This window comes from Xyrauchen texanus, chromosome 39 (assembly GCF_025860055.1).
Source record: "Xyrauchen texanus isolate HMW12.3.18 chromosome 39, RBS_HiC_50CHRs, whole genome shotgun sequence".
NCBI classification, from domain to species: Eukaryota; Metazoa; Chordata; class Actinopteri; order Cypriniformes; family Catostomidae; genus Xyrauchen; species Xyrauchen texanus.
The window spans coordinates 32,145,156-32,168,490 of NC_068314.1; the positions used below are offsets into that span (position 1 = coordinate 32,145,156).

A 23,335-nucleotide genomic window follows, 5' to 3' on the forward strand; every position below is an offset into this window, starting at 1 on the left:
CTGATTGAAAGACAGGTGATTGTAACTCGCTGAGATGATGTGGGATGCCCATCAGAGTTTACAGGGATGCCCATCCATCCATCCATCCATCCATCCATCCATCCATCCATCCATCCATCCATCCATCCATCTATCTATCCATCCATCTATCTATCTATCTATTCATTTACCCACCCTACCATCCATCCATCCATCCATCCATCCATCCATCCATCCATCCATCCATCCATCCATCCATCCATCCATCTATCTATCTATCTATCTATCTATCTATCTATCTATCTATCTATCTATCTATCTATTCATTTACCCACCCTACCATCCATTAATCCATCCATCCATCTTTCTAGATCCCAGAATCCTACGAAAAAGAAGATAGTACCGAAACTGGAAAATAACATCTGCCTTTCTTTGCTGTGCAGTCATTCATGTGACATTTGTATAATGCATTCACAACATGTAGAAATCTTCATATTCCCTCCCAAAAGGATGCCCGTGCGGTAGATTACAGGAGATTCACTCGCCCTAATCATTTCTGGCCAAGGGTTAATTTGCATTTGCAATGAGTAATAATCTTCACCAGACTATTAATGAAATCTAATGAAGGCGTATGAGAGGCTTACTGTCAGAAGAATTAAATGACATGTTCCCCAGAACTGCCTCCTTCAAAAAGAGACCAGAGTTTTGAAGGAAATCAGTAAAGCGTTTAAAGCCCATCTGTGCTCTTCAAGACACCTGGTGAGCTTCAGTTTGTGAACTAATGTTTTGTTCTACCAAGCCAATAAATTGAAGTGATGTATTGTGCCAATGAAACTTGACAAATGGTTTTCAGAGAATAACAGCATACCGACCATGTCAATATTACAGTACATATTATTAATGCACCAGATGTTTGCTGGATGTATGCTTCGAATGTCATATTTTGCTTTTAGTAATTACGCAACTCAACTAGAAGAGCTTAGATCCGAGTATTAACATTCACTGTAGGCAAAGCTCTCTCGTAAATCAGCTTAATCTAAAGTTTTCTGTATTTTGCTGAAATGGATTCTGTTAATTGAACACATTTTCAATTGAATTTCAATCTGGCACCAAGGTCCCTCATGAAATGTTAATCAACTATTTGAAATAGCTTATGAAACTTATGACATTAAATTCATATTTACCCCAAATAACCCTCTAATTTGTCACCCTGGCAACCAACCTAAGTGATCAAAATCCCAACATGTTTTCATCACCTCAATTTTTGATGAGTGAATTAATAATCGCAAAATAATAATCTTATTTGATGTGCTCTCTTTAGTGGCACAGTACAAAGAACTTTGTTATAAATTTACTTTCTTATACACTGAAACTCTGGCACCATAGGCATATGTTGCAAATCAGCACATTTCCCATACATGCACACATGCCTGTTTCAAGCCAGCTAATATACAAGACTTTGCATCTAAGGGGAAAAAAAAATCTTGCAGTGTCAAAGCCGTTTGGTTTTCAAGGCAAAACCAAGACAAAGGAGTGGTTTTCCTCAAAGACCCTGCTAACCAATGATAATCTGCAATAGTGTGGGTTTAAATCCCTTTCCTCCCAGGCTGTCACAAGCTTTCTGTTATCATTGCAAGGCAGGTTCTTGAGTAACACAACTCCTATAACCAAACAATCTCACTCTGAAACTTCTAAATGTCCAAAAAGCTAGCAAGAGCTTGACGCCAACCTAAGATTAGCTTCATGGACTAACTGCGCTGCAAAGTCAGTTTATAATTGTTTAAAAAATAAACAGAGATTAAATACACGTAGCAGAGACCCCGCAATACAACGCAATTTCGAGACCTGATCACACACCCACCTTACCCACTTTAAAAAAAACAGATCACCTAAAATGTACAATAGTGACGTTATTCATTCACCCATGTTGCTCCAAACCCATATTTGGAATTTGTAACAAAAATATTCACTATATTTTACGAGAACGTGTTAATAGTGACCACCGCTGTCAAGGACAAAAAAAGAAAAAGGTTCAAATGATATTTAAAGACTTCTCCAATTGTGGTCTAAAGCCATACGATAGCTATGTGTAAGGAACAGATCAAAATTTTAAATCTTCCCCCTGCTGAATCTCTCAAATACCTCAAAGGTTAAATGGTTAAAATATGGTTGCTGTAGTAAAACCATGGTCAATTTTGTGGTTATTTTTTTACTACAGTAACCATATTTTAACCATTATATTCATAGTGAAATCATAGCAATAATTGGGAAAAAAAACTATGGTAATAAATATTATAATTTTGTGGTTACCATGGTTTTACTAAATACACCATAGTTCAACTATGAAAATTAACCATGGTTACTACAGTTTACAATATTACAATAGTAAAACCATGGTTGTGTTAAGGTAATATTACACTACTATATTATATTAGTACTGTATATTATATTATATTTAACTATTACTCAAGTATGTAATACACTATAGTAATATTGTAGTAACATCACTGTTGTTGGTTACAACAGTGGTGGTTACCACATTATTACTATAGTAAAACCAAAATCTATGCCAAAAAAACATGGTTACCAAAGTCTACAATTACTAAAGTAAAACCATGGTTAATTTATTGCGAGGGAATGCAAAACTATTGCAAGGTAGGGAAAAACGAATTGTGAGGGAATGCAAAAATATTTCAGAATAAAAATTCCCTCCCTGTCCTCTAATAGGATCTGTACAAATTGAATTATTCATTCCACATATTTGAGCTAACAACATATGCAAAAAGCAACGGCATTAATTTCACCAATGCTGTAAAACATGGTGCAAAATGGGGACTTTTGTTTTTCATCTAAACGCAAATACAAATTCAATTTCAGAGCTTAGGCAGAGGTGGAGTTCATCAGTGATTGAGTCACTACGCCACCACGAGGACTTAACCTTTTCATGATTAGGGTCTAAATTCCTCTGCAGTGCCCCCCGGAGTGAGATATTTTTACACATGACACTGCACAGCCAGCAGAGGGGGGCAGAGTGTAGACCGGGGGTCGGCGAGACGAAAAAGGATTAGACTATTTAATTTATATAATTTCCGCACATCCATTCCAATCTACATCTTGATGTAATCCTTCCTCATGATCACACAGCTTGTTTTCATGAGCTGAATGGGAGGCTTAACAAAATGTAAAAATGTGACGAGACTAAAGTACATTTACATTTATGCTTTTGGCAGACACTTTTATCCAAAGCGACTTACAGCGCATTTATTACAGGGACAATCCCTCCAGAGCAACCTGGAGTTAAGTGCCTTGCTCAAGGGCACAATGGTGGTGGTGGCTGTGGGGATCGAACCAGCGACCTTCTGATTAACAGTTATGTGCTTTAGCCCACTACACCACCACTCCATTACAAGTATACCCAAGAATGCTAGCCATTCGCGCATAACGAGCCGGCAGCGCTTTTACAGGTACACCCTCCTTAAACCATGGACAAACTCAAAATTACATTAAATGATTAAAAGAGAAAACATAAACCCACATCGTGCCTTGCACAGCCATTGACCAAGAAAATATATAATGGCACTCCATGTTATAAAGGTTGCCGACTCATGGAGTGGACGAGTATTTTTTAATTATTTTATTTTAACTTTTGATTTCTTGTCATGAAAAAATAAATGCTGTATATAATATAGTAAACATGTGAACAAATGGGTTATGTCTGCTGTACTGTTTTTGTTTTATTTATTTCATTTTTATAGCTGTAAAAAACAATAAAATATATCAGCAGTCCGGTTTGCCTATGCACTGTTTACATCTCAGACATTGTGTGTGTGTGTGTGTGTGTGTGGGTGGGTTTGGGTGGTTTACGAGGAAGTTTGTTTAGGTTACAAACTGGTAATTACAAGGGCATTATGCTATAAATGGGGGTTATGAGGACATTTCTAGTGCCCCCATATTTGAAATTGCTTTAAAAAAAATCAAAATTTTTTTAAATGTACACTGCAGAAAGTTTTTTTGTGAGGGTTAGGTTTAGGGGTAGAGTTAGGGTTAGAGGATAGAATGTGTAGTTCATACAGTATAAAAATCATTATGTCTATGGGGAGTCTTCATAATGATAGCTGCACCAACATGTGTTGCTTGGCTGCGTGCATGGATAATCACGCACAATCTGCATCTGTGCGTATACAAGTTTTAAACTGTTATCGTGGTGCTTTTGTGGCTGTCTCTTTCAGAAAACATATTATATACCTGAAAAGACTGTTTGAGTTGCTGTTTGTGTGAATGAACCTCATCTACACCTAAAAAGTAGACGTGGCTGCGTGCATGGGAAGATTGCATTTAGATATGATGGCTGTGGATATACAAGCTGTGAACTGTTAGCGTGGTACTTTAGTGACAATATTACAACACATTATGTGCTTGAAAAGATTATTTGAGTAGTTGTTTGTTTGATGAATGACAACCACTACTAATGACAGCATGCATTGGAGGAAGATTGCGTTTGATGTATTGATTGTGCGTATAAGAGCTGTAAACTTCTTATCGTGGTACTTTGTTGATAAGTTGGATCTACAGTATGTATATAAAATAAACTTATTATGTGGTTTAAAAGACTGTATGAGTAACTGTTTGAGCGATTATAGATAACAGACGTTTTACCTGTGCAGCCTGTGTCGGCACGAAAGCCGATTTGAATCTGGAAGCTTGTATCATAACTGGCTGTAGCAGAAACACATATGTTTGATGCTACTCTGTGGGGCCCAGTTATTAACTGTCAAATATGTGTGATGGTATGTATGACAGGGTTAAACAAAATAATATACATCAGGTGACTGCTTTTGATTCAGTCTGATCTTAACCCTGTATACAGCTTCCTGAATCTGCCTCCCACCAAACCGCCACTGCCACAGGATACTGACCCTGAAAATGACAGGTACATTTTCATTAGTTCTAGGTCCTTGCTGTCATTTTCTCCAATGTTGCTGGTGATTCAGGGAGAAATCAAAAATTGTCCCGCAAATATTGATTGTAACACTGGGTAAAGCAAAAAGACAGCAGTAGGCAGGGTTGCCAAGTATGTTTTTTGGTTGTACTGTAGATTATGTAAATCGGTTTGTAAATTATTTTTAGTTTTAGATACAACAACTGAAATTTACCCAAAGTAATCTCTATTGAATTAAATAGTAGACCTTGAGAGCTTGTGAGTTGGAATCTAATTGAATCACAAAATCTGTATCTTCCAGCCCTATACTAAAATCTGTAGCATATTCTGAGCCATGATTTGGACTAATTGTATTGGTCATCGGGGAGTCTTTGTCACACATACATGGCAACCCTGATAAACGGCCTTATTGGGCATATGTTGCCAGCATTGGTGCTGTGTTTCGCAGTAGTCTTCTGGCTGCCACCCAAACTACAAAACCAAGTAATTGAGTTTAAATGGTACAAACTGATTAGCACTGTGATCACAGATTGGTTAATTCTTTTCAAACCATTCCCTCAGATCTAACAGTAAAACATCCATATACCATCAGCAGTGCACGAAAGAGCCAGTGGTTTAATTCACAAGGCTCTCTCTCATGGCCAGCGGTTCTGTGGATCAAACCAAACCTAAGTGGCTCTGCAGTTCAGCTTTACTGCACAACAATCCATCACAGATCTGCCAGGTTGAGAGTGGACTCACTGCTAACATAAAAACAAGGCCAGGCCACAAGAACCACATCCGTCTAGAAGACCCCCATACAGGAGGTGTACCAGAAATGTAGAGGACAGCACAGAGCTATAGCAGCATTTCTGAATGTCACAATTTGTTCAGGTCATAGCAGTAAAAACATTATTCTTCATGGGAAAAAAATGTATTCACTTCCTTTGGGATATAAGGACACATCCTGTTTCCTAGTTTGTGCTGAATCATCCCATACCCTTCATGAATACATTATGACGTTGGTTCTGACCTTGCATCAAATTCGATAAGTCTGTATGTCTGTACTTGTTGCATGCTGCGTTATCATTTGTGCCAGGCTGATAAATCAGCTGATATTTTGCTATTTTGAAATTACCAAAATCGGCTAATAAATACACCTGATTGACTGTTCACAGAAGTATCAGATTCAAAATCAACCAACAGCCTTGTTAATGGATAAAGAAACAATAATACAAATATCTGTGAAATTTAAAGCTGTCTTACACAAGATTTTTTAGTTTCCAATTAATTGTGTGAGTATATGATAAACCGTTGTTCAAAACAAAGTCCTTGTTTAACCCCTATTCACTATTTTAAAGCTTCAGTAATGATTTGTATCTATTTATTTTTAAATTTAAATTTGCTGTCCCCTCAAAATAACTCAACACACAGCCGATAATGTCTAAACCGCTGGCAACAAAAGTGAGTATACCCCTAAGTGAAAATGTCCAAATTGGGCCCACAGTGTCAATATTTTTTGTGGCCACCATTATTTTCCAGCACTGCTTTAACTCTGTTGGGCATGGAGTTCACCAGATCTTCACAGTTTGCCACTAGAGTCCTCTTCCACTCCTCCATGATGACATCACGGAGCTGGTGGATGTTAGAGACCTTGTGCTCCTCCACCTTCCATTTGAGGATGCCCCACAGATGCTCAATAGGGTTTAGGTCTGGAGACATGCTTGAACAGTCCATCACCTTCAACCTCAGCTTCTTTAGCAAGGCAGTGGTCGTCTTGGAGGTGTGTTTGGGGTCGTTGCTGAATCATGCTGGAATACTGCCCTGCGGTCCAGTCTCTGACGGGATGGGATCATGCTCTGCTTCAGTATGTCGCAGTACATGTTGACATTCATGGTTCCTTCAATGAACTGTAACTCCCCAGTGCCGGCAGCACTCATGCAGCCCCTGACCATGACACTCCCACCACCATGCTTGACTGTAGGCAAGACACACTTGTCTTTGTACTCCTCACCTGGTTTCCGCCACACACGCTTGACACCATCTGAACCAAATAAGTTTATCTTGGTCTCATCAGACCACAGGACATGGTTCCAGTAATCCATGTCCTTAGTCTGCTTGTCTTCAGCAAACTGTTTGCGGGCTTTCTTGTGCATTATCTTTAGAAGAGTCTTCCCTCTGGGACGACAACCATGCAGACCAATTTGATGCAGTGTGCGGTATATGGTCTGAGCATTGACAGGCTGACCCCCCACCTCAAATATTTACAAAAATGTGAGGGGTGTACTCACTTTTGTGAGATACTGTATATCTCCAGGTACAATTCCCTGGAGTTTCCAGGAGAAATGAACATGACTAACAAATGTGTGTTTTATTCACTTTCACTCAAATCATGACTTTAATGGCTGATTATGACTTTATAAATACTTATTGTTCTCTCTATTACTCAGACCCATCTATTTTTATGCCCCCAGCTAAACATTTCACTGGAAACCTGCAGCCAAACATGTTATACAGCACGTACATTTTGAATTGCAAAACTGGTGTCATGTTCATGTACATTTCATGAGATCAGGATGCAAATATTCCTCTGCAAACTCTTTACAATTTTAGGTTTCACCCACAGATGTCGCAAGAAAGTGCAAAGTTCAATAGTGCAGCTTTAAATACTTTCCCAACTATTGTCCTCATGACCGCTATGAAAGAAGCTTGATCACAGTGGCTCAAAAGTTCATGCAAGATCTTGCATTGTTTAGCACAAAAAAGACAAGAAATTATTTATGGTATGACTTATATGCCCAACATAGCCTTTTAACAAAATGGCAAAATGGCAAAATGGTATAAAATGGTACGACTTGGCTCATACAAAAAGGTATGACTTATATTCAGAGACCAACAAATCAGCAAACAGAATTGAAATGCAATACTGATAACTGATGTATGTCAACGTGTAATATGCATCACTCATATCATTCCAAACCCTTATGTTTTCTTGCTTACATCATATATAAAAGTGATTTTCCTCTTAAAACCATTGTTAGGTTTAGGGTTACACTTTAAGGTTTATTGTTCTCTATGGGAGTAAAAGTTGTTTAGTTTTTGGATGAGCCAACTTGCACGATTTCACCATGTTATACCATGGTGTTATACCAATGTTATACCATATACCATATGTTATACCATTATTATGACTTGCTATGATTTCAATGGAGTGGTGGTGGCGTAGTGGGCTAAAGCATATAATTGTTAATCAGCACATAACTGTTAATCAGAAAGTCACTGGTTCGATCCCGACAGCCACCACCATTGTGTCCTTGAGCATGGCACTTAACTCCAGGTTGCTCCGGGGGGACTGTCCCTGTAATAAATGCACTGTAAGTCGCTTTGGATAAAAAGCTTCTGCCAAATGCATAAATGTAAATGTTATGAGACCGTGTTGCACATGCCACTGTGAACAAGCTTTTTCCATAGCGCTCATGAACATAAAACAGACATCAAGATCTTCACTAAAAAATTACTTCAATTTGGGTTGTTTCTCATCAGAATCTATCATAAACCTTCAGGTGACTTCAGTATACTTTTGTGCACTTTTTTTAAGCTTTAATTTGAGGCCAAGACAGACCGAAATATAGAAGAAAGTCAAATGGGTTTGGAACGACATGAGGTCAGTTATGACATAATGTTCATTTTTGGGTGAACTATTACCTTAAATTTTATTCACCTATATCCCATGTACTATATTGGCATTATGTCGGCCATCGACCACTTTCTAGTTGTTATAGCCTTTGAAAAACCCATAGTGGTAGAACACTACATATCATAACACAATAATAAAACAATGCCACATTAAGCTTACAAAAATATACAGTGGTAATCATAATGACCATCAAAAACTATAGCTGCCATTTTTAATCACTAAAATGAAAATAAGGAATTTTGTTATACCCATCACTGTCATCAAAAGAAGGAGACAATATTAGTTTATGTACCTTTTTTTGTTGTGTACTAACTGTAACTATGGTATGATTCGTTTGCCTGCTGCAGTGACCTCTTCCTGCCATCTGAGATTATATTGAGGTCATTATCATATTGCTAACTGTAATACATCATGACAGAGGCACAGCGCTTGAAGCAGTACAATACGTCTCCATAACTCCTTTAAACTGCTCTCCTATTAATAAAGTGCTAAACCTCCATCCCCACAACTTTTACTACTGTGCTGAAAACAAAACTGTCCTTTTGATAAACCATTGTCAATAAGGGGTTTGGTCTCAGTAACGGTCAACTACATTTCAGATGGTATTTCAGACTTAAAGGGATAGTTCACCCAAAAATGAAAATTCTCTTATCATTTACTCACCCTCATGACATCCCAGATGTGTATGACTTTCTTTCTTCAGTCTTCACTTTCACTTTTACATCTGAAATTCACATGTGGTGCATGTTTAGTTTCACTTTCACATCTGAAAGTGAAAGTTAAAGTGGAGATATAGAGTAAAAAAGGATTTATGGATTATGGTTATGCTTCCTTTATGTGATTTTTGGAACTGCAAAGGTCTGATCACCTGCTTGTATTGACCTACAGAGCTGAGATATTCTTATATATCTTCTAAAAATCTTTGTCTGCTGAAGAAAGAAAGTCATGCACATATGCAATGGCATGAGGGTGAGTAAATGACAAGAGAATTTTCATTTTTGGGTTAACTATCCCTTTAAAATTGTAAGATGATGTTTAAGACATCATTAGCATTAGCCTTAGCATTAGCACTGTGGTTACTGCATGCAACAGAGGTTTGAGTCAGCGTCAAGTGCCGATCCTGTTCAACCCCTCTCTCTCCCTAAAATGTTAACGTCATGACCTATAAGAAATTCTAATAAAGAGTAGAAAAATGTCATGGCAGTTGTAAAATTGGCTAAAAATGTACACAGAAATGTTTAGTAAGTGATTTCTTCACACTAAAATCATGTTAACATGTGTATTGTTTATGTCTTGAGGCTATACTTTTAGTCTCTCTTTGGTGTCTACCTCAGATCCTCCATAATCCTGAGGGAGCTCTTATTATTTGCTCTTATAGGAGGCAGTAACAACTTCAATGGCTTTCAATAATTAATGATTTTGAGGCTTGGCTGTATAAGGCCATTTCCACCAAACAGTAGTAAAATCACATATATGTTATTGTGGCTTTACCACGCTCACTTTTACAGGGCTAAGAAGATTGGACAGAGATCCCTATCAGTCAGTCTCATACAGAAAACTATAGGTAGTGAGCAAGAGGGAGCCTTGTGCAGACCCCAAGAGATATTGTCATTGCTATAGCCACTTGCTACGGTTGTGAACTTCCCAGAAGAGAGACTTCACAGTGTGTGGCTGCCCCACTTTCCACACTTTCCTATGTAGCAGATCATATGTGGAGAGAGAGAAAGGGAACACAGGCACTGGCCCCACAACAACTATTAGTATATGTGCCAGCACAAGAACTTGAGAAACAAAGCTGGAGGGGGTTGAGAATTATTACAATCCCACACTCGTAAACCCTGCTCAGCTATGCTGCAGTGGAGATACAGGCTGAATTGACAGGATATGGCACACAATAAGTGAGAAGAGAGGTGTTATTGGGAAACCTGAAGTTCTGTAGCTCTCTCTCTGGTCTGAAACCAGGGCTGCAACCACAATATACTTTGAGGGGGACAACCCCCCCCCCCAATAATCTGATTGTCAGATAGGCCAGACTGTCCCCCTCCCCCCCAATAATTGATATCCTTGTTGCTGTTCTGCCGCAGTCCATTATGCACCGCTGTTTAATTGTCATTTAGTTGTTGCAGGAATAACAATGGTTTAAAAAAGTTGCATTTTTACCATGCTCAGTAGTTTAACACTGGCCGTCAATGTCATATGAGACAGTCAATCAAATTGATGAAGGCAATTTTAATTCGCAAGTTTAAGGTGCTAAGCGGGAACCTCGTGGATTATCCCAGCGCCACGCATCAGCAAGCAGTTCAGGTTAAGAGTGTTTGCGTCATGTGAGATGTATGTATCTAACAAAACATGCAATATATGACCACTGTTTTTGATTGAAATGGTACTGACCGACATTAATTTCCAAAGGTGCAAACTATTTACCCTTTGGCGAAATTCGACCATTTTGAATTTAAAATATGTCATGTACAGTATGTCATTCATTACTGTGAATCTATCTATCTATCTATCTATCTATCTATCTATCTATCTATCTATCTATCTATCTATCTATCTATCTATCTATCTATCTATCCATCCATCCATCCATCCATCCATCCATCCATCCATCCATCCATCAACACAAATTAGAGTGTTTTTATCACCCTCAGATCAGAGTGTCATATATTCTTAATGCAAATATTATTAGGTAATAATTTAAAATCAATTGAAGATTTTCGAAATAATTTATTTGTCTTTAATTAATTCTGAATTTTGTACAGCATCTCCTCAGTGTCGACTTTTAAAAGAGACCATTTTATGTTTTGAGTAACAAACATGAGTATGTTTTGTCAGGTTTGTGCTAAAAAATGAGCCATGAATTAAAGTAGTAGTTCACATAAAAATGGAAAATGTACTTTTATTACTCATTCACCCTCATGTTGTTCAAAACCCACATGCTGTTTTTTTTTGGAAATGTTTTTTTTCTTGGATCATAAAAATAGATATTTTAAGCCACTCTATTCCATAGATTAACAGTTTATAGTGAGCAGGAACTCTCAAGCTTCAAAAATGACAGATACTATGAAGCACTATTAAAGGCTCAGTATAAAGACATCATAACAGTAGTCCATATGACAAGTGCACTATATGGTAAATGGTCTGCACTTATATAGCGCCTTTTTTAACCTTAGAGGTTACCAAAGCACTTTACACTGTGTCCCATTCACCCATTCACACACACATTCACACTCACACCAATGGCAGCAGAGCTGCCATGAAGGGCGCTAGCCTGCCATTGGGAGCAACTTGGGGTTCAGTGTCTTGACCAAGGACACTTTGGCATGTGGAGTTGTGTGCGCCAGGTATCAAACCGCCAACCCTGCGATTTGCAGCCGACACGCTCTAACACCTGAGCCACAGCCACCCAATAGCTATGTGTTGTATGGACTATTTTTATGGTATTTTTATAATTATTTTGTCATTATCTTTGGACCTTGACAGCAGTGGTCAATATGAACTGTTTTTGTATAGAAAAGAGCAGCTTTAGGGTTATTGAAGAAAATATTGTGTTAAGATTCTACTGGGAGGAAAAAACAATGAGGGACAACTTGAGGGCAGTAAATAATTTTGTGTATTTATTTTATTTTTGCTAGCCGTTCGCATTTTTAAGCCTTTATTCAGAAAATGATTGCATTGCACCTTTACTATATTAAAGGACCAAAGAGGACCATTATATTTGTGACCTCAACATCTGTGACCCCCCACCCCCAAAATAGTTTGGTCCTCCCCAATGTTCAAGACATGGTTACAGCCTTGTCTGAAACCTAATGCAGCTGCCAGTCAGTCAATTGCCCCTTTCACTCATGAAACATGTTAAACTGCAGTAATATTGCCGGATTGCCTATTCTGGTAAATGTACTAGGTATTAAGGTTAATGCTCTTGAGATTGAAATCAACAAAACCTACCTCCATACTCTAAACCTAAACCTAACTAATGATGCACTGATGTACAAGCTGCCAACAGTTATCAGCAATTATTGACCAATTTAAAACCATCGGCATATCAGTTATAAGCGTGAAAATGCCGATATGAAAAGCTGATTGTTTATTTGTTAATTAGTAACACACTTTGTAAAGCTGTGAATTTATATGCATAATCCAGAAATAATAATACCTACAAAATGTAGAAGTGTTGGCACTCCAAAGAACATGTAATGTTTAATTTGATAATTTCTTGTTCTCACGATAGAGGAAAAAAAAAACACCATGAACAGAAGTAAGGCTGCCAACCATCCCGTATAATATGGAATTTTCCGTATTTGAGTGAATTTTTTTTCCGTATTGAATTTTCCAAGTGCGCCAACACACTTTGGGACCAATCAGGGGAGGACTGGCCATCGGGAAAACCGAGCAGGCTGGTGTGGGGAGCGTAACAAGCCGACTGGGCCACGATAAGCTCAAATGAGCCACCGCGTTATGCATAATGGACCACAAAATGGTGCCGTGATATGCAGAAAAGGACAGCAAACCCCCCCCTCCAACAAATTTTGGGCCAGTTGCTATGTAAAATCCCGGGCCAATTTCTCTTCCCAGTCCAGCCCTGGTCTCACACCCACACTGCTGGTAACATTTCACACATTGAGAGAAATAGACCTGAAACACAGATATTTTAGAGCTGTGTGAGATAAAGTAAAATTAATGACAATCAGTGCTCATCTTCTGTCATTTTTTCCATCAAAAGCAGGAGAATTTGTTCAAAAATACAGCGTTAGAGTGCATGATAATTGTTTCCCACCATTGAGATTAAAAATTCCACGCACCACGTACCAATTCATGACATGGCATTACATTACATTGCATATGTTCTGCAAGAGAGAGAGAGAGACACTCAGACAAATGACAATGTGATCTAAGGAGAAATAGCCTACACTTTTTCATGCTAAGCGTTTTCTCTACCATAAAAACCCATTACAATACATAGTTGCTTAAGCCATTACAACTTGTTCTAAGATAGTAGCCAAGAAAGGGTAAATTTATGTTTAAGTGATGTGTATTTATAGCACATTAGTCATATACTGTTTACAAACTGATCTGCCCAATATAAAATGGAAAGCCCATTTTGTTGAGCATTCCAAAGGGAAAATGCTATTTCAGGGAAGACAATGCTTAGAGTATGCTTAAAGTTGGCAACCCTATGTGAAAGCAGCACTTAGCTTAAGGCTACATGATGAGGGAAACCTTCCAAAATGCTTTGAAACCAGCAGATTGGTATAAAATCCAATAATGCTGCATTAATGATTGAATTAAGACTAAAATCGCAATATGGCCTTGCAAGATTACAAAATCTGAAAAGACTTTGTTTCAAAATAAATTCTGCACTCAGTACTTCAGTCAGCGCTGTGTGAGAAAGTGGCGCCCTCTAGCGATTTGGATTGCAATATTCGTTATTCATTAAACCAATATAAAGCAGAATTTAAAAGGGGGTTTTGTTTCTTCAGTTAAACGTTTTATTTTTCCACGATGTGGTTAATATTTCTGTGGAAATGCCCAACATATGTATTGTAGTAGTGCAAAAATGTTTTAAAAGTACAAAATAACCTTTTTTTGTTCTTATCAAATATCGGACTATTATATTTAGTAAATTTTTGTATCTTTTTAATGTGTTTATCTTATAATTATCTTTCATTCTAGGCTCCCTTTAAGTTCAAAAGGTCCAATCCATGTTCAATAGAAATTATTTATTGTTAAAAAAAAAGCTTTTGTACTTCTTTGTATATTTTAAAAGCATAATTCTTAAGTAAAACAGTGATCTGATGACAAAATAATGTGAGTGGAAAACTATCTGTTTTGGCCTATAGTTTTTTATAAAATTGGTATTTGCCAAAGTTTGTTATATAAGTGCATCCCTAAACCTAAACAATTGTGTCATAAAAGCAGACATGAGATGAAAGCAACCATGTCATTTTGTGGTGCTTTATCACACTTTTGGCTCACGTCACGTTTGCATCACAAGTGCAACACTCTATCAGTTGAAAATACCATGTTATATAATCACACTCAAACATGCTTGTAAATGTAGTTGGTTATGTAATGCAAACATTACATTTGTTCACCTTATAAGCCATCAACTATAGTAAAAGTGTGTTTGGATGTCATCAGAAAGCACTGTATGTGAAAAATAGAAGTCAGTGTTTATGAACTGATAATCAACTGTTATTCTGACAACTATCAACTGCTATAACTGTTACTCGTGATTTCTGTAAAAGTGAATAAAAGTCACTGTTGCTGTATCGCCTCTAGTGTTCATCCCACTATGAAAGTGCAGCGATATGTATACCGATTGTAAATAAATAATTTTGCAAACATTTTGGTAAAGTCACATGTATATTTGACTAGGTTGGAGGCAGTTTTCAGACACAGCCTTTCTCTCTCTCACACACATTTTGTTTCCCAGTAACTGCAAACAAACCAGTGTGTGTGTGGTCGGCCCTGTCCACTTAACCTTGGCAAGGCCATGGGCTGAGTACAGAACAGTGTGTCAGCAGAACACACTCATCTTACTCTGCACTGTTAGCGTGAGCATCAGTGCGCTGGAACAGAGCCTGCCAACAGCTGCATGACACACACACACACACACACACACGCACACACCACCTAGAGTGGAAAGGCTTCAACAGAGCAGCCGGTTACATGCACCAAATCAATAAGAAGACAGACACCAAGTGTGTGTGAGAGAGAGAGAGAGAGAGAGAGAGAGAGAGAGAGAGAGAAAGAAAGAAAGAGAATTGGTGGGGGAGAGAGCAGGAAGGCAAGTGTAAAGACTGAGGTGAAAATGAGCAGGGGCAAATGCTCTAGGGGACCAGGCTGAGAAACCTCCCTGTGGCCACACACACACACACACACACACACTCACACACACACACACACACACACACACACACACACACACACACACACACGTCCTTGTCCAGGAATAGTCAGTAGCGTTTCTAACATGACATGTTGTTCTTGGTACATGCACGAACACACCGTTGTCAGTGCTCTCAGAGCGGTTCACATTAGAAACTGTCAGGTTTAGGTCAGTAGGACTTTGGAATCCAAGGTTTGTAATTTATGAAAAAATATATATGTCTTAGGAACTTGTTTCACTCACATGCTCAGAAAAGTGTGAATGGACCAAATATGTTTTTGTGTGTGTCTGATCTGTTTTTTCATTGTTTTCTTATGTAAACGTGCCGGAACAACATCCTTGACTGCTGCTACGCATCTCGCTGTTTCTTCAGTATCTCACGCAGTGACCGGCACATTTTCACTGTTTGAAGTTAATAAGAACTTCAGGTTTCAAAAATGCATGTCGAGACACTTGCGTTTCATTTCATTCATTGCGCTGCGTCTAGACTAATTTTATGAAGGTGTCACGAAGAATTAATGTTCAGGTTGCAAAGAGGGGACTGTTACAATGTTTAACATTATTCCAGATTGTTCTGCACCAAGAAGTTTCAGCACATGATAAACGGCAATGTTTTTTTCCCCTTCTGCTCTAGTGTGCTGAGGGGCCACCGTGCTTGTGTGTTTACTGTTACTGTTATGAATGTTGCCTATGATGCTTACAAAAAATACAGCCTTTTGCCACATGGTGAACAATACACTGCAGTATCAGACTATAAGATACAGGTTAAAGTAAAGTAAATAAGACAGGAATATAATAATAATGTATAAATCCTCAAAATTATAATAATAATAATACAGTATCATGTTGTAATGAGAAACTGGACAACAATATATACTGTATATATACTGGTTATAATATTTATAAATACCAACTAAATTCCAAAATGCTACTGGGTGAATTAGTAGGTTTTTGCATACCCTGTTCTCAAAGAAAAAAAGAAAGAAAAAATATATGTAGGGGAATATTGCTTTTTACCTGTGGAAAAATGGGAAAACATGCATTAATTTTATTTAACGAGGCTACAATGGCTGATAGGATGAATTTATGATTTTAAAATCAATTTTATGAAATTTTTTAAGCAATAATTTTCAAAATGGGGCCCCGGGTTGGTTGGCTGCTTGGGACCTCAGAAATTGTAAACCCGCCCTGCACAGGTTCATTGGGTGGAAAACAGAACCCTGCGGATGTCATACTGGATCTGACTCAAAAGGCTGGCAGTAATGAAATATCGTAGTAAAATCTGAGAGACGTGAAATTTCAAACTGTTTTGATGATGGTTCGACTAAATGAAATTTAAACAGTTTGTCAATTGGACAAATAATCTTTACATGTCATATTGTAGCTATGGACAAAAAGCTATGGTTTTTGTAAAGATTTAAGCAACCCGGTCTCATAGAATCACGTTAATATAACTAACGTTTTGCTAATAATTGTTTAGTGGCTTTTTGTATGTAACACTGCAGTTTCCTGGTGAAACGAACACTACAGAAAATTACATCATCAATGACCTAACTTAATTCACTTCAACACGAATCACAAATAAAACGGCACATTATCAGTTCATAAAGACGCTCTGCCCTGTTCCTCACAAAATGCTATCTTATCAAAACACTTTTTCTATAACACATGACTTGCTCGATAAATAGAGCATTGCATTTGCGATGCAAAGAACCTGCATGAGACCCACTGAGCACGCAGTTCTATAAATGAGTCTAAAGTGTCATAGAAGCACCACAAAATGATGTGGTTGTTTCAACTATTACAGTTTTCATCTCGTATTTCATCATTGTTCCCTACAGATTCATATACTGCCAAATGTATACAGTGAACCAAAAGCTTGAACAAATATTTAACAAATGCCTTGAACAAACCAACTGGAATTAAAACTCCAAATGTATATCCAGAGAACCTGGTGGACTTCACAATGCACTAAAAACAATGACTTTCTAATACTTTCTGAAAATAAAATGGCACTCAAAACAAAGTTAAGATACTAACTTTAAAATACTACAAAAACGTAATAAAAGCTGTATTATTTTATTTTGTATTACATGGAGCTATTGCTTTTGGACGATTCTGAATCAATGACAATAGATGTCAGTATAAATTACGAACGTCATAAAATATCGAGCCACATAACCCCTTCCTAAAACCCTAAACCTAATCATAAATTTCACATGAAATTGTTGTGTACCACAGAAGGAAGAGTAACATCAGGGGTTTAAAAAAGCATTCTTATGATCATTCCAAGGTTTAAACCCAAAACTAACCATAAAGCCTAGCACCTTACAAAACCAAACCATACCACGGATGAAAGAAGCATTGGATTTGGAACAAGATGAGTGTACTACAGGCTATTAGTTATTAGTATTGCATAAATAAATATGAAGTGAGAAATCAAATTTGTTCACCAACATTTTCTTTCTTAATATAAAGTGTTGGATAGGCAATTTCTCCATCCCATTTGAGATATTTCAAGTTGTTATGAGACTATGTTGTGCAGACACACAAATACACACTTTCGAACATTCTACATCAATAAGACCCAAGGATCCCATTCTCCACAGCAGCTCAAACAGACTTTCAGTCCTAGAAATGTCGTCAAATGTTCTCATCAGTTTAAAACCACAGAAGACATTAAAACAGTGACTTTAATAACACTGATATCTGACACAACTGCCAGCATTCATTTATCAGTCTCAACATCAAAGCCTGACTGAAGGCGACTTAAAAAATTCCAGATAAGGGAGAGATATGCCACTACATACTCAACCGAGTTTGGCTCTGAGCTTTAATAACATAGAACTGTACTGTATGCAAAATTCCCGTAGCTCCAAATGTTAGTCCTGATTCTGATTTCCAGAGACAGAAATGTTGCTTATAAAAATCCAAACTTCAGTTTCTCTGAAATATTTTGGAGATTAATATTACTTATAGTAGTTTGGACCTGTGAGCAAAGACCATATTTGAACCTCCAAATGTTGTCTCTGTGTATTATCTCATGTACTAGCATGTGTTCGGAGGAACGAGAAAATGGACAAATAACAAGCTACAACATCCCTCAATATGTTGGCTTGCGTTTCTACTGCCAAAGCACACATCTGGCTCATTCACACCAACACAGAAAATAACTTCAAATATAGATTTTTTTCTGACTTGCATTTAAAATTCATCAATCTTATTTGTTTCTTCGTTTTTTTCAAAGATTTTCATGATAATAAGAGAGATCCGGGGGAAGAAAACTGAGAGAAGACTTTCAAAACAAGATATTTGGTTTTCACAAAGGCTAGAGGCTTAAGTTGGGTGCACATTGTACTTATCTTCCCACAATGAAAGTAAATATTTTAGATATTTGACAATGCAGTCTTGTAGCATGCAGTATGGCATGATAACATGTGGCATGTGATTAATTGTCCAGTCAAAACATTGGCAATATTAGTGCAAGGGCTTGCTTGGAGTTGTGCGGTATCAATTCAGTTATTGTTTTGGGTGCATCACTAGTTTACATGGACTGATAACTAGTGATGCACCGAAATGAAATTCTTGACACATTGGGCCAAAAATGAAAATTATTATTTTAAATTAGACTTGGTTTGGAATAATTAAATTCTAAATATTGTTATTCGTGATGCAAAAAAACCCCACTTATTCTAAAACTACACAAATCATTATAAAATAGAGTAAATAAAAAAAAAAATGTGTACCGAACTTTATTGGTAACTACTATACTGGATAATGCATAGTGGTGAATTCACAGGACCAACAAAGCCTTCTCTGTTGGCCTAACATGCCAAATAAATACATATTTTTCATCCTTTCATTCTCAGTCACCTTTTTGATATGTATTTTTAACCGCTTCCCACTCTTAATTAATCTACAAACAAATAGAGAAAAATGAAAAGTTTGTTTTCAGAATGTATTCCTTGATGCTTACAAGCAAAGTTTGACAACTGTTTCACAAATCACATGCCCGAAGCTGAGCTCGTTAGCCAAAGCAGCATGTGAGTCTGAGCTCCACCCCCTCAGGCCTTCAGAATTTCCACAGAATCCCTCAACAGTGCAAATGAATGAGCATCTAAAGTCAGATTGTCAGATTCATCAGCCAATCAGATTGATTTTTTTGTTAAAATCAAAAATGGACAAACAAGTGAAAGCTTTAAAAGGATATCCCTGATTACACAATGCCATTGAACTTAAACTGAAGAGATATATTTCACCCGAAAGAGAAAAGTGAAAAAGTCCCAAAAGCTTTAGTTTAGTATCTATGTCCCCTATGAATCTCGGAAACAGAAAATGCAACAAACATGCATGAGTCAGTCATGGAAATGACATGTGTCAGCAAAACAATGCTGCTGAATGCCTGATATGGCGATGGGAAATGCAGATTCCCAAATATCAACAGCTGTTATGCATGATGACAGTCACAGATCCTCATGGAGAGTGTCCTCTCCTAACCTACCTGACATTTGAGACACGCAAGCCTTCACTTTCTTTCCTGTGGGAGACAAAAGAGAGACACGGAGTTAAAATTTACTTCTGGACCTCTCAAAATTTCACCAGACAAACCCTTACCTACCAACAGGCAAATAATGTCTGCCTTGAATATCATTGTTTACTGTATATATCTATATATATATATATACATATACATACATACATACATACAACAGTTAGTTTCGGTCCTTGAATCTGATTGGACGAGAGATGTTCCTTGGTCTGACACCATCAGCACTCCGACGCTTCACTGTGTGTGTGTATCAGTCTGCTAGTGTTCGTGCAGTTCTAAACTAAAGCATAAGAGCTGTGCAGATCTGTTAAGAGCTATGGTTTGTCTTTTTTTTTTTACATGATATATGTTAGCAAGCAGGTGGTGGCAGAAGATCATTTTTGTGTGTAAAATGAGCCAGTTAGGTGACGCGAAGTGAATCAGCATCAGCAGTTTACACACAACAGCTCTTCATGATCGCTTACTACACTTACTACACTACATAGGATGTCGCTTTAAGCAGCTTTAAACTAACAACTTCATTATTATGGCTCATCACAGCTGAGAGATACAACAGACTGATTAATTACACAATGGGTGCTGTTTAAAATGGCGGAGGACACTGAGGTTTCTATAGTGATCGACTCTTGCGCACCGGCTACAGCGAAATAGGGAGAAATACCCCCACTTGGAAACTATTTTTCCACTGAGAAAGCTGATCTTCAGAAAGCTGACAGCATCTCTGCTTGAGTGTGGCAAAAGTTGATAGCCCACGCTCCGTCTCTCTCTCTCTCTCTCTCTGACACACACACACATATATACATACACACATCCATCCTAGTTTAAAACATACATATCAAGTTAGTAGATATATTTGTGTCTATGTTGGTTTCATAAATTTTTTAAAAACATGTCCAGCATTTTTTTTCTAGCATAGCACTTTACACACATTTTAAACTCTTTTTGAATGCTTCCTGCATGTTAGATTCTTATATCTAATATTCTACACCACCTTACTTTGATTTGGTGGACAAGAGCTTTTCAAATATTTATAATATTAAAGGAATAACAAAAGATTACTCAAAACTACTTATTCCAACTTTTTTAAAGAATTTCAGCCTTTAATGATAATGTATTTATTTATTTATTTGTCTCCGGGCGGTTACATCACATAGACATTTTTTAATTGAACCCCCAGACAATGACACTGAATTAAAAGATTAAAAACATGTTCATTATAGTAGAGGTATTTTCAAGTAATTATTTAGTGTGAATTGCATTTTTAATGTACAACCCCAATTCCGAAAAAGTTGGGACAGTATGAAAAATGCTAATAAAAACAAAAAGGAGTGATTTGTAAATTATATTCACCATTTTCTATATTGAAAGCACCACAACCACACATTATATGATGTTTTACCTTGTGATTTTTTTTTTATTACTTTTTTTTTAAATGTACAGTAGTTTCAAATTAGATGATTGCAACACACTCCAAAAAAAGTTGAAACAGGGCCAGTTTAAATCTAATAACAATTTGAAATAACAAGACAATGTGAAACAGGAGATGTTAAACTGGTGGTAATTGTGTCATATAGTACTGTATACTGTATAAGGAGCCTCAAAAAACAGCCTTGTCCTTCAAGAGCAAAGATCGTTCAAGACTTGTCAATTTGCCAACATATGCTTCAACAAATAATCCAACACTTTGAGAACAATGTTCCCAAAAGACAAATCAGAAGGATTTTGGGCATTTCACCCTCTAGAGTACACAATATAGTTAAATGATTCAAGGAATCTGGTCTAATCTCTGTGCGTAAAGGGCAAGACGAAAACCACTTCTAAATGCACGTGATCTCTGAACCCTCAGACATCAATGTCTTAAAAAACATCATTCATCTGTAATGGATATCATGAACAATGATTTGGGATTACTTTAGTAAACGTGTGTTAGTCAACAGCACTCGCCGCTGCATCCATAGATGCAAGTTAAGACTTTACTATGCAAAGCGGAAGCCATACATCAACACTGCCCAGAAGTGCTGCAAACTTCTCTGTAGAGGTCTGCAACCCAACTCGGGCTCAGTTTTTCAAGTAGAACTTTGGGTTTGGGTCAGTTTGTAATTAACGGAAAAATAAACCGGCTTACTGAACTTGTTTGAGCTGTCACTCACAGACACAAGCGAACAGACGTGTTAGGGGCCATACACTCCGAACTTGTTTTTGCGTCTGTTCTGTATTCCCATTTCCTTTTTCTGTTTAAACACATGCTGGATGAATGTCTTTAACATTTCCACCACATCTTGCCTTTTCTTCAGTGTCTCTCGCAGGACCGGCATATTTTAAACACCATGTCAAGTTAAAAAAAAAATTCAGATTGAAATTTCTCTGTTTCATTCTTTGCGCCGCATCTAGATTGTTTTTAGCGCAGTTGTCACGAAGATTCAACATTCTAAACAAGTTCAGGCTGCACATAGGATACTGTTGCTTTGTTGCATATTATTCCAGATTGTTCTGCACCAAGTGAGGTTTCAGCGCATAAACGGTAAGGCACTGCTTTTTTCCCCTTCTGCTCTAGTGTACCAAGGGGCTGCTGTGCCTTGTTAAAACTGTATATGTTTATTTTCAATACTGTTACGACGGAATCTTCAGGCCGGGTAGGGTTGGGATTCATTTTAAGACCAGTGTAGACCTCTACTTCTCTGGGCTTGGTCTCATTTTAGATAGAACAGTGGAACTGTGTTTTTTTTCCGAAGTGTCCACATTTCAAAAAGTTTCTGAAAAACACAGCCATTGTGTTATCCGGGCCAAAGAGGAAAAGAACCATCCAAGCAGTTATTAGTGTCAGATCCAAAAGCTAGTGTCTGTATGTGCCAGGGTTGTGTCAGTGCCCATGGCATGGGTAACTTACATATATGTGAGAACACCATGTATGCAGAAAGATATGTGCAAATTTTGGATCAACATATACTGCCATCCAGCAACGTCTTTTTCTGGAACGTCCCTACATTTTCCTGCAGGACATCTTCAAACCACACACTGCCCAGATTACAAGCGCATGGCCTGCCTGCAGTCCTGACCTGTCTCTAATTGAGAATGTGTGGTGCATTATTAAGCACACCATCCGGCAACGAAGACCCCGTACAATTGTGGAGCTAAAGACCTGCATAATGGATGAATGGTGGAAATTTCCACTTTCTAAACTTGTTTCTTCATTGCCCAAATGCTTAATAAGTGTCATTAGAAGAAATGGTGATGTTTCACAGTGGTAAAAACTTGACTGTCTCAACTTTATTGGAGTGTGTTTCAATCGTCTGATTTGAA

The 23,335-nt window shown here is 37.6% G+C and overlaps 1 protein-coding gene across 2 annotated transcripts in view; it reads right to left on the bottom strand.

Moving 5' to 3' along the window:
- Positions 1-23,335, bottom strand: part of LOC127632608 (IQ motif and SEC7 domain-containing protein 1-like) — a 243,058-nt gene that overhangs the window by 149,651 nt on the left and 70,072 nt on the right. For both annotated transcript variants that reach the window (XM_052111294.1, XM_052111299.1), the window contains exon 2: positions 19,988-20,023. In XM_052111294.1, the coding sequence (XP_051967254.1) occupies positions 19,988-20,023 (36 nt within the window). The remainder of the gene's footprint in view (positions 1-19,987; positions 20,024-23,335) is intronic.